Genomic DNA, 13,303 nt, shown 5'->3' with positions numbered 1-13,303 from the left:
GTAGGTGTTAAACTCACCGTGCTTTAATGGAATGTTGTTGTTGTATATAAGGTTTATTTGATGTTGACATTGCCCTTTTTTGAGACTTACTCTAACTTCTTCTGCGTTTTTTACCAAACTGTGAACCCGAAGAAGAAAGTGCAAATACACTTTTGTTTAGAACTAGAACTAACGAAATCGATTAAGAAGTAGAAGCTTTTAAAAAATTCAATTTCAAAATTGCCCTAATTTTTTTTAACGAACGGAAAACGGACTTAATGTGTTGTGATCGTTTTCATAAGAAAGTTGTTAAAATCGATCCAGCAGTTCCGGAGAAAATGTATTTGCGAAATCGGAATGTAAAAACTGGTTAAGCTTAAATACCGTCTTTTGAAGACTAGTCTAGAGAATGAACCAAAAAAGGAATCATGCAAGTCGAACAATATATGATCAAACAATCTCAAAAAGTATCCCGAAAAATGTCGTGTCACAAATACAATTCATATGAAAACTATGCTGTTTTGTGGCGCCCTACACGAGGATGGACGATTCCGTAGCCTATATAACGAAGAAATCTATGAGCGATACCATGACCGTCAGGTTGTGGATAAAATCCGGCTCAATAGGTTAGGTTACGGTGGGCGGGTCACTTAATCCGTATGGATGAGGATGACCCAGCCCGGAAAGTCTATAAGGGCAATATCTATGGTAGAAAAAGAAGACGAGGCAAACCCTGTCCAAGATGGCGTAGGTCGGGACACCAGACCAGGGATATCGAATTGATGGACCTCGGTGCAAAACCGGGATGTCTGGAGTTCCTTATTAAGGCAGGCCTAGACCGGATAACGGTTGTTGCACCGTTGATGATGATGATGAATTGCAAGCACAATTGTGTCAGAGTCTGTCCGAACAGGCAGGAGACGTGTGACAAGTTTAGACGCAGCTAACGTCTTTATATGATTGTGGTTATGTTATCTTGTATATTACTTGTTCTAGATTTTGTATTATTTGCACTTTACGTTTTGTTATTATGCCAGATTATATTAGTTTTTGTAACAATAAGACGCAGAGTTATGTGATTTGTTTTGTTTGAAACCAGTATGTGCTATTTTGCACTATTCATTCACATTGATCTTAACTAGGAAAATGAAATAGGGGATATATGGGATGGGTGGAATGAATTAGGAAGGGTGTTTTTGGATAAGAAATGCCTTGTGGCTTGCGATATTCACAGTTTCTCACAAAAAGCAAGGTAAAAGAAATATGAAATAAAAAGCTTGATTCTTGATTCTTTTAAAGAGCTGATCAACTCCACTATCCGAAGCTGGTTTCCTTCTTTTAAAAAAAATTCTTAGGAAGTTGAAAGATTCTTTCCAATTGAATTTGTTCCTAGCCACACTGTGCCTCCTACACTCAAAAATAAGGTGGTATATTGTCTCCTCCACGCCAGACTTTAGACAATTGTCATTGTTGATTTCGCCAATAGTTTAAGTAAAGTTTTTACAATTACTATATTATTTGCTGAGATGAAAGCTGCTATTTTAATGGGCAGTTCCTGAAAGATTGCCGCGAAATCTTTGCCTTTTAATCTCGACTTTGCCTGGTATTCATCTTGCCAATCCTTCCTGATTTTATTCTACACCACCCATAGTACATCCTCAGCTGTAAAAGACGAAACCATGGTTCTTTCGTTGATTAGGGCTACCTTTGCTGCTGAGTGCGCATCTTGTTCAACATAATTTCACTTTTCGTCCGCCAGAACATGAGCCACATAATGCGGTGAAGACTTAGTGAAACCTAAGCATCTTTTCAACTGAGACACCACAATAGTGGCTATTTCGTTGCCCAGGTATTTGGGCATCAAGAGTGCGGAGGCAGCAGCATACTCAAGCACTGGTCTCACAATGGTCCTAAACAGATTTAATCTCCATGAGAAACCTGTGGCAAAGTTTACTACCCTCGAAGTATGTTTGGCCTTTATGATTGTCTTATTGAAGTGATCTTTCAGGGATAGGGATTTCGTATTTGTTCTGCCCAGAAATGTTATCTAATATATTAAAATTTTACATGGTTTGCCATTATTTCTCTTAAAAGCAATAACGCTAGACTTACCTCTGTTCATTGAGATTTTCAGGGTGTTATTCACAAAAAACCTGTTTTTGTAGTAGCCTATCCACCTGATCATCTCCTGTCCACATAGCAATGATGATAAACTCATCTGCTTATTAGTAGATGCCAGTTGAGTCATTGAGTTTGGAGTGAAGCGAGGTTGTGTACAGATTAAAATGCACCGGGCTTAAAAAACTTCCTTGGGATAGGCCACTGTTTACCAAGCACGACCACTCAACCAGCTTCAGCTCCATGTATTCCAGAAAGCGCAGGGTCCAAGAGTATATATCAGATGGCAAGTTTTTTGTCTCTCATAGTTTCGGCGTACATTTTGTTGACGTCAAAAGACATCGCTTTCACGACTCTGCCCTTACTCTTGGCTACAGAAATTTTCAGCAACAGGTCGTTTAAGCACGTCATGGTCGTCTTTCCCTGATCATACCATTGGGAATTTTTGCTGTGTTTATTAGGGAGATAGGTCTAAAGTTCATGCTATTGTTCAGATCACTGTGGTTTTGGGAATTGGGATAATCTTGACTGTCCTCCATTCTAGTGGTGGTTGGAGGGAAAAAAGTGTAATTTGGTTTCTTCATTCAGCCAGTTTACATAAGAGTAAAGTATCCTATCATTCCCTAGAGCAGGGGGGGAATACTTACAGTGATGTTAAGTTTAAAATTTGGTGCTTCTGCAATCAGTATTTCATGTTCAGTGTCAAAATTGAGTTTTCTAAAGGTTATTCCGTTGCGAAAGGCGAGCGCCACTCCGCCATATCCATCATCTCTCAATCTGGACACTAAACAATATCCTGTTATAACCTTGGAAATCGGAGTAAAGTGAGTGTCATAGGTTTCTTGCAGGGACACCATGTCGATGTTGTTTAAATTGTAAAATGCCTTATCCTTATAGATAATTATGCTTTGCCTACTATGTTGCAAGATCCTTACCATCGAGATTTTCAATGAATATCACGTTGCTAGAGCGGTTCAACTTTTCTGTGATAACTCTGATGTACTGTATCTCGTCTGAAATTCCTAGGTGCTCGTGGCTCTCAGCTTCTTCTTTTTCTTCAGCCTTTTCTCCGTTCACAAGCGGGGTTGCCTCGTCGTGATCGGTTTCGCCATTTGGGTCTATCAAATGCCTGATCTGGGTGCAATCTTGAGGCTTTTAAATCCCCATCAAGCCACCGTTGTTTCGGCCTGCCTTTTAGTCGTTTACCATCGACTTCGATGTTCAGACCAATCTTGGCAAGTGAATTCTCGTTAGCACAAATTACATCACCATACCATCGAAGACGCCTCTCTCGCCACTTTTCCACGATCGATGGAACCCCATATCGACCACGGATATCTTCATTTCGGATCTAATCAAAGCGTGTTTGTTAAATATCAATATCACTTTGTGCAATAGTTTTTGATACTCAGATACTATAAAGTAGGCAGTAGTTATTTGCTCTACCTGGGGAAAAGTCCTGTAAGTTGTAACGGGGTTTCTTTTCTTCACAGCCGTACTGTATTCTATCTATCTCGTGAGATTGTTTGATTTGGACTACTAACTGGGAGAAAGCCATGTTGTATTCGACGTCATTGTTGATCGGCTTGTAATAATTTCTGATCGTGTTGGACGCTTCCTTGATGGTGATATTCTTTACGGCGGCAATCCTAACAGCTTTTTTATACTCCATCCATTTACGGCAATCCCTGTTCCTTGCATTATGTTCCAGACTTTCACATAAGTCATATTTTTTTTTGTGCAGGCTGCACCATTGCAATCTTCGGATGAGCCACAGTTTAAGCATTTACTTTTGGCTGCTTTACACACCTTAGAAATATGTCCTAAGTGCTCACAGTTGTAGCACTGTCTTTCCCTCAACTCAAAGGGACATACTTTGAAATAAGTTTTCCCAATTATAACTGATAACGGCAGCGAGAAAATTGGGAGACTGGAGCAGACTTAATGCCCATTATTAAATTTAGGAAATGATCAGATATGGTCAGTGGATAGATGGAGGAAAAGGCGGGTTGCATGGCTACTCTCAAGCGAGAAATTACGTCTAACCTGAATTTGTTTTTTTCTCGTACACAATATTATTCGAAATTCAGAATGAATCTATCTGAACAACCTCGTTAATTTTTCAACTTACCTCAGTCACTGAACTCAAATTCTGTCTAGTTAAATTCACCACAGTTTGACGTTCCTCGGCCGTCGACTTGACACAAACCTTCTTTCCAAGTCAATACGTGAAACAGTGCGCATCGTTTGAAGATGGCGTAAGTAAAATTCCTTAATTATCTCGGGATTTCCTGGCCATCGTTCCTTGAAAGTTCTATTGATTGATACGGTGATGAGTTTTCAAACGAATTATTGTGAAATTTCTCTTGGTTTCTTGCGCGATGGCTAGGAATTCGCGACCAAAGTTCCGCTGTGCAATCAGAAACCAACTTGGCGCGTGAGAAATCCTTAGCGGCCTCGTTTGGAAATGATTGCTAACAGTAAACAATCGTGAATTATTAAAGTAATTCAATTATTCAATACTGGATTGTTGAAGTAACAGTAATTCGAACATGTTTTTTGTGACTAGATAAAGTGCTAAGTGTGTGCATACGACGGAGTTCTAACAAATTCTTCATTTGCATTTCAGGTCAAAAGTATCCCGTGATACGCTCTATGAGTCAGTTAACGCTGTTCTCGCCGCCTCCAAGGCGAAGAAACGAGGTTTCCTTGAAACTGTCGAGCTCCAAATTGGATTGAAGAACTACGATCCACAAAAGGACAAGCGTTTCAGCGGTACCGTCAAGTATGTGTCGTAGCTGGCTGCGGGGCGTGCTCGGAAAGGTTAATATTTCCTTGGACAAGAAGCGAATGTGCTGTGCATTGAGGAAATATCAGTCTTGAAGGCTCGTCGCCACTAAAGCCGGTTTGAATAGCGCCGATTGCGGCAGACCTCCACTCAGGGTCTTAAAATCAAACTGAGAAGGTGATGGGTTGCGGTCGTAAGCCGGGGTCTTCCCTGGTTGCGATGCAGCTTCCCTTGCCGATTAGTTTTAAGGAGGTTTAGATAGAAATCAAGATTTTGGGTGAGTTTGATCGCGACCCTTAGTAGGAATTGTTTTGGAATTTTCAAATGATGTCTTATTGCATGTATTATCGTTAGAATAACGTTGACGACAACTTTTTCGCTGATGCCAGCCAAATAGTCTAAAGAAGTCCTTTGTCATTTCTGGTTACTAAATATGCGCTTGTGATCATTCCAGATTGAAGAACATTCCCCGACCAAAGATGAAGGTGTGCGTTTTGGGTGATCAACAACATTGTGACGAAGCCAAGGCCAACAACGTGCCGTGCATGGATGCCGAAGCCTTGAAGAAGCTGAACAAGAACAAGAAATTGGTCAAGAAGCTCGCCAAGTCATACGACGCTTTCCTCGCGTCCGAGTCACTGATCAAACAAATCCCCAGGTTGTTGGGTCCCGGCTTGAACAAGGCCGGTAAGTTCCCTGGTCTTTTGTCGCACACCGAATCAATGATGGGAAAGATCGACGAAGTCAAGGCCACCATCAAGTTCCAGATGAAGAAAGTATTGTGCCTGTCAGTTGCCGTTGGTCACGTTAACATGACTGAGGACGAGTTGGTGCAAAACATCCATTTGTCAATCAACTTCTTGGTGTCGCTGCTGAAGAAGCATTGGCAGAACGTCCGCTCACTGCACATCAAATCCAGCATGGGACCCCCACAACGATTGTATTAAGTTGTTTTTATCACAAGGAGATGCTGAATAAATTTATTTGGCATGAAATTTGTCTTTTTCTTTCCATATATTTAGAGGGCTGATGAGAAGGGAGAGTTGATCCGAGTACACTTGTGGGGGCTCAGAAGGCACTTGGTTTCGATTGCTAATTGAAATATTCGGGTGGGAAGTGCGCTCGGTTTTTATGTATCGTTTCAATAACGAGTAAATTGGTGTAAGGTCGCATGTCTATTTTGAGACTTTCAGTGACAGCTGAATCGTTTGAGATAGTTCCTTCAGTTTCCTCCCGGGTAGTGGTTCCCCGCAGCGTGCTTTTATCTGATACAAATTGTGGAGCGTGATCCTGACGGAAGGGGTGGATGGATTTCTCTGGGACCGGAGTTTGTTCGGGGGCCCGGAAAAGAAATTTTAGTTTAGACTTAGGTATACGGTATTAGGCGGACAATTTTCACCCAACACTCGGTTTTCCGCATGATTCCGGGTCCAGTTTTCCTCTCTGCTGCCCTGGTATCATGTGAATATTGGACATAATTCAAAACGACTTCGTCACTTGTAATTTTGTAATTAATGCCGCGTTTGTGATGCGCATAATGAGGTGAGATACTTAAGTTAAAATGGTGCCACGTAATATTTTACAATTTACGATTAGCGTAAGAACATAAAGTGACAATGGTTTTTTGATTCAAATCACAATTGATGAAAGGTAGTGTTAGGTAGTTTATAGGGAAAGAAATTGATGAAAGAGTACGGCAATAGAAATATTCCGTTTCGAAAGTACGTTTTCAATGTTATTCATTTGCGACTGTTGAAAATTCTTATGAAAATACGGTTTACTTCCACAACTTTATATGAAAAACAGCAGGGCCAACGTTATTATGATGAATATTGTCCAAAAAATGTGTATGATGAAACAAGAGTGGCACCCTAATTAGCGCACCCTGGTACATGGTCCTAAAGTCGTACAAAACATAATAAATACTTATTGGAAATGTTTATTGATTTTGTTGAAAACTTACACATTTTTTATTGATATTCTAACTTTACTTTGGAAAATAAAAATGCTTTCAATTCAGGGAATATAAGCTTGTGTCCGGATAGCAGAGTGGTTAGAGCACAAGGCTGTCATACGTAAGTTCGCGGTTTAAATCTCTCTGGTGGCAATGGAATTTCAATCGTGATTTGACGTCCGATACCAGTCGACTCATCTGTCAATGAGTTCCTGAGTTAAATCAGCGTAATAATATCAGACGAACGCAATGCTGACGACATTGCCCCTATATTGTATTCCTCTAGTGTACCGTTACGGTCTTGAATGAAGTTCTCTAACACACTTCAAGGCCCTGATCCAATGTGGATTGTTGCGCCAACGATTATTATTATTAATATACGCTTGCAAATATTCTTTATAAAAATAAAGGCAAAAATGGTTGCATTAAGCTATCAACGAACTTGAAAGAAAAAGAGAAAAATATTTAATAAATTTTAAAAAACTACGGAAATATATGAAAATGTAAGTTGTTTACCTACTTGATATTTGTTTGGATATCCTTTTTGTGAAATTACCATAAAACATCGTCGTTAAATAGCGACCACAAGTTTTTCGCATTCATTCTTCGGAACCTGCTTTCACCTCGAAGAGGGCCCAAAGTTGTGGGACAGTGGTTGATTTCAGTGTCATAACTACCTGTTTAATTACCACCCATAAATTTTGTGTTACATTTAAACCCGGGCTTCATAGAAGCCAGTCCATGGTTGAAATGGCTTTATCTGTGACCTTTCGTTGTACAAATCGTGACTTAAAATATGGCGCGTTGTCTTGCTATAAATATAATAAATAAATTGACATTGGGAGGTTTTGCACGAATGGTAGAAGATGCTCTGACAGTAACTTCCGGTAAGCTAAACCTTTAAGTTTCTCCCTGACCTTGACAGCAAGCCCAGCTCCATGTTTGCTGAAACAACTCCGTATCATAACACTAGCGCCACCAAATTTCACCCACTTCCTGGTGCATCTAGGATACAACTCCTTATTAAGAGGACGTCGTATCTAAGCTCTGCAATCAGGACCGCATAAGTTGAACTTTAGTTCGTCACTGCAAATCACTGAATCCCGAAAGGGGAAAGGAGAGTCAATATGACTCCTGACGAAGGCTAGCCGTTTTTTTTCGGTTAGAATGTGTAACTTTTGCTTTTTTCAGTCTTTGGCATTCTCTGAGATTGTTCTTTAAAAGTCGCTGTTTGATGGTTCTGACAGAAATATCTACACCATAACTTCTTGTATTGCGACTCTTATTTGCGTGGAAGTAACAAAAGGGTCGTACAATGATTGCCGAACCATTAGAGAGTATTCGCTGAATTGGCAAAACTTATTTTCCTGGTTGTGTTTAATCGTCTTTTGAACTTTTTTTGCGCGAACACCCTATGGACCGAGCAATTTTGTTAATATTGTTTTCACGTGTATAGATGTTCCTAACCATTCGCCTTTTGATTGATTCTGATAATTTTGTATGATTTTTCACTTAAAACTATGTTTTTCTTTCAATAAAAATAAAGCACTCGGCAAAATTTTCACAATCAACAGAATGTGCTAATTAAAATGCCAGGCAAAAACAGAGAGCATATGCCGGTATTATTTTTTATCAAACAAATGAAGAACGAAAATGAAAATTTTTTGAGTGGTTTACATTGGTAAAGTAAGCGATTTATACTCCACATAACAAAAAAAAATTATTAGAATATGTTACAGTTGTAAAAAATGCAACATATTAAACATTAAAGAAGGTGTGCTGATGGTGATTTCGAATCCGCGAAACATTTTGAATTGGTGGATTGTTAAAACCAAAGTAGAGGAGACAGAGCACCTTTAACAAGTTCTATCAAAAGGTTTCATTTCTGTAAACAATTCAATGCGGACAACCATGTACCATGTTGTGATTGGCTGTTGACTTACTAAACGGAATCGCCACGTAACATAAAAATTAGAACTTTGCAAGGTTCTACGCAAGAAGATTGTACACAGGAGGTGAAACTACCTAGGCAAGCCTTGAAGTTTTGCGGACAGAAAATATAGCATCCGGTGGGCGAGGCTTTTCAGTCAGGATCGTAGTTGCGTTCTGCGCATCATCATTGATATTGGTTGGAGTAACTTCGAGAGTTTTTTTTAAATTTAATATAAAAGTTACGCGACAATATTCCGCTGAAGTTCGTAACTAGAATTCTCCAACCGCGGGACGTGTAGCTTATAATTTTATATCACCAATAAATTTTGTAAAAACAACTGAAAATTATCAAAAAGTTATGCGGATTTCCAAAAAAAATTTTCAATTTTCACCATTTTCTTCACTAATTATGTGCAAAAAAAACACCCTTAACACGGTTACTGCTAACGAAAAAAAAAAAAATGAAATCTTCCAGAGAGCCTGAATTTTTTTTACGCAAAACAGTACTAAAGATAATGCTGTACTAGTTCTGATATCCTTTCCATGAAGTCGATCAAATTCTAGAAAATATGTTAGTTTCTAGAAAATGTTAGTTTCTTATTCAATATGCGGCTCACACACATGTTGCATATCTACAAAATGTGGCTGTATTTTTTCTCAAATTATGAGTTTTGATTAATTGTCCAGTTGGTCGATTAGTATAGAATGAAACAACAAAAATGGAACCTGTAAAATAACAACAAGATTTAAATTTGAAATTTTATTTGGTCTGAGCTAAATTGCCAACAAGTTTTGTATTTTTTAAATGAAGCCGTAAGCGACCGTATTTCGCTTGCGGCGAATTGTATTAAACCAAGCGTCAATTTAGGAATGTTTAGACACAACCGAAGTAGTTACAACATTGAGCAGGACTACGAGGCTGTTACCACTATCTACAGATTCATCATCAATCCAGAAAATCACGATGCAAGCATATTTGCCAATATTCCACATACATAACTATGATCTTATACAAGCATCCGCAATTCCGCAGTGAGCCAACAACAAGCTGTCTGGCGTCCTGACCTACGCCATCGCTCCATCTTAGGCAGGGTCTGCCTCGTCTTCTTTTTCTACCATAGATATTGCCCTTATAGACTTTCCGAGTGGGATCATCCTCATCTATACGGATTAAGTGACCCGCCCACCGTAACCTATTGAGCCGGATTTTATCCACAACCTGACGGTCATAGTATCGCTCATAGATTTCGTCATTGTGTAGGCTACGGAATCGTCCATCCTCATGTAGGGGGCTAAACATTTTTCGGAGGATTCTTCTCTCGAACGCGCCAAGAGTTCGCAATTTTTGTTGCTAAGATCCCAAGTTTCCGAAGAATACATGAGGATTGGCAAGATCATAGTCTTGTACAGTAAGAGCTTTGACCCTATGGTGAGACGTTTCGAGCGGAACAGTCTTTGTAAGCTGAAATAGGCTCTGTTGGCTGACAACCGTGCGCGGATTTCATCATCGTAGCACTCCATGATTTTGAAAAAAAATTCCTGGATATATGCAACATCCTCACCAATGGTTGCATATGCTCTATACAATGGACAGAGAAGTGAAATAATTCTCAAGGAGGAAGGCATCATCCGGTTGACTTCAGATTGTTCCCTAACAACAACAACAAAAGAGGTAATTCATCTTTCCGAACAAAGAGACTTATCAGCGGATCTGAGGGCATATTTCAAGCCTTTTGTGGCCAATCGAAACAGTATCTGCACTCAACGGATCAACTCTCCTTGAAACAACAGGGTCTTTCTCCACGCTAGTACAAGAAGCATATAAAAAAGTTTACTCCCACGCATTCAATCTTTTAAAAGGCTTAACTATCGTTATGAGTTTAGCCAGTATCGTTATCCTCCTACTCTTCAGAAAGAACATCCAGTGCTTCTGCAAGCAGCAGCAATTATCTTAAAACCACCAAGAGGTAAATTGGTATGCTCCAATACCAGCAGCCAATAATGAAACAAGTATCTAAGAACCCAGTGGTTCTTGGTGGGCGGTTCAAGAAAACAGGTTATCATCCCTCCGCATTCAATAACTCTCAGGTCATCAAAACAATTTGTGCTCAACGCAAAATCATCATAATGGACAAAAGACACCCGCACAATGTACCATGGTCAAGTAACAAGCCAGCGACCTTCACCTTATATCTATCAATTGTGCTTCCAAATAGTATAACTAAAAAAACGCTGACGTAATTCATAAATTAAGCAAGGATCGATAATGTTGTTGTGGCCTAAGAGCTTTAAGTAATTATATGAAGGATTTTTGCTCTACTCTAATAGACCATAGACAACATCTATGGTAGAAAAGGAAGACGAGGCAGATCCTGCCTCAGATTGAGCCATGGCGTAGGCCAGGACGTCAGACCGCATTTAGGGATATTTAGCCAGATAAAAGCAGCGGGATCACTCTCGAGACCATTCAACATCAACAACGGTCTAAGACAAAGGAATGCCCTATTATGCGTCCTTTTCTTCTGCCCTGGAGAAAGTGATTCGCGATGCAGATGTGAATGCGAGAGGCAACATCCTCTTCAAGTCCACCCAACTACTAGCTTACGCTGACGATATTGACTTTATGGGAAGAACAACCCGAGATGTATAGTCTACCTTCATTCAGATACAGCAGGCGACGCGAATGAAGGCAAGACGAAGTACATGGTGGCAACGTCAGCGCCAAAAACCAAAGAATCAATATCCTCAAATCGCACTGATCACACGAGAAGAATAAAGATAGGAGACTATAACTTTGAGGCCGTTTGAACCTATGGTCGAAAATCACAATCGATAACAGCTGTGACGATAAAATCCGCGGTTGTTGACTGCCAACAGAGCCTATTTTGGCTTAAAAACTGTTTCGCTCGAAAGGTCCCACCATGTACAACACTATGATCTTGCCAGTCCTTATGTATTCCTCGGAGATCTGGGTTTTTAGCCAAAAAAATTGCGAATTTTTGGCCGCGTTCGAGAGAAAAATCCTCGAAGAATTTTTGACCCCCTACATGAGGATGGACGATTCCGTAGCCTACATAACGACGAAATCTATGAATGATACTACGATCGTCAGGTTGTCGATAAAATCCGGCTCAACAGGTTGCGGTGGGCGGGTCATTTAATCCGTATGGATTAGGATGAATCAGCTCCGAAAGTCTATAAGGGGCAGACCCTGTCTGAGCGGCGCAGCTCTTAATGCATTACTCAATGTGCAGCAGAACACTGGAATGAGAGAAGCTCATAGACCAATACGTTTAAATCTATGGGAAAGCAACAGACATGAGGGGCAAAGAATACTGGAAGGGTTGTTTAGGGAACTGGATTCAGCTTCTGCAATGCCTTTTGATTCTCGGATCGTTCAGGAATATAGAAGCCGATTAAACTCTTATTCCTGGATTCAATACGGTGAAACTACTCTGGGTAACTGATCACTGTGGTGTGGAGGAAAGTAAAAGTTTGGATTCCTTAGTAAAAGAGGGTTTAATACCTCCGATGTCGCTACCGGAACCAGCAATTGGAGTGTCAGTAGCATTGGCTGATGCTATCAAAAAGTGGAAACAACCTTCCATAATAGCAATTGGCAGAGCCTTAACGCTGCTGGACGCAAAGATGCGGGGCATATGAGTGGCATTAAGTGGCGCGAAGCCCTAGATGAAGAGAGCAAGCTTCTCAGAATGTCGTGGAGGATGTTGCACCACTTTCTAGAAATCGACAGCGAAGGCGCGTAGTGTGGTTGATGCACTGTGCACCATATAAGAGCTTATGATGACCATATCGTTAGAGTTTTCGAAATAGTGAGCAAGATCCTAAAAGGATGTGGCGATTGCTGATTTCTAGTGACCAGTCGTGATGGCTACGGCCAGTCGACGATGATCAGACCAGCTGAAATGTTTTTTTTTTCATGACAAAGTACTTCCAACATTGTTCATTCTTAACTACGGATGATTCAGCTTTCCAACGCGATTTTCGATGATTTTTTCCTGGCTCTCATTCGTGCACATTGAACGAAAAAACAGTTAGCATTTCTCTGAGGAATTTCATTAAAAATATTTCTTGTGCACCGCTCCTGATCTGTAAATTCTTGGCTTTAGTGATTTACCACCAAATGAAGTATTGCGGCCCAACTTTGAATTACGTGTGACTTGCAGACCTCTGCACATCGGGAAAGTTACCTCACCAAATAAGGAATTACTATGAACTTTTAAAAATATGGAATGGGTTGGTTCCCGGGGAATTAAATATGTTTAATTTTTACCTTTTTCATTTCTCCTGGATCGTCGTCGATATTTTCAGCATGCCAGTGGCTAAATCAGGCAGAATATTGAGTTGATTATTTGAATTACTTCAGAAAGGGTCGATTCGAGATAATTGAGTATCAGATCTGTTATTGTTACCAAAGATTTATCGACACAAAAAGTATTTTTTTGAAATTTTCTACGAAAGGAAACATTGTGCTAGGGAAAGCATACACCGGCTGGCGTCGAAAAAGCTAA

The 13,303-nt window shown here is 40.1% G+C and overlaps 1 protein-coding gene across 1 annotated transcript; it reads left to right on the top strand.

Moving 5' to 3' along the window:
- The first annotated feature begins 4,241 nt into the window (after nucleotides 1-4,241).
- LOC119649453 (60S ribosomal protein L10a-2) lies at nucleotides 4,242-5,880 on the top strand. Its single transcript, XM_038051607.1, has 3 exons — nucleotides 4,242-4,355; nucleotides 4,727-4,882; nucleotides 5,340-5,880. The coding sequence occupies exons 1-3, from the start codon at nucleotides 4,351-4,353 to the stop codon at nucleotides 5,830-5,832; spliced, it is 654 nt and encodes a 217-aa protein (XP_037907535.1). The 5' UTR covers nucleotides 4,242-4,350; the 3' UTR covers nucleotides 5,833-5,880.
- The last annotated feature ends 7,423 nt before the right edge of the window (nucleotides 5,881-13,303 follow it).

The sequence above is a fragment of the Hermetia illucens genome, chromosome 2, assembly GCF_905115235.1.
Source record: "Hermetia illucens chromosome 2, iHerIll2.2.curated.20191125, whole genome shotgun sequence".
Lineage (NCBI taxonomy): Eukaryota > Metazoa > Arthropoda > Insecta > Diptera > Stratiomyidae > Hermetia > Hermetia illucens.
This window is presented reverse-complemented; position numbering and strand designations above follow the sequence as displayed.

What these genes read in the sequence shown, in the direction of transcription:
- LOC119649453 (XM_038051607.1), top strand. An exon ending in CGTTTCAGCGGTACCGTCAA is followed by an intron (nt 4,883 to 5,339) that starts GTATGTGTCGTA and finishes TGATCATTCCAG; the next exon opens with ATTGAAGAACATTCCCCGAC.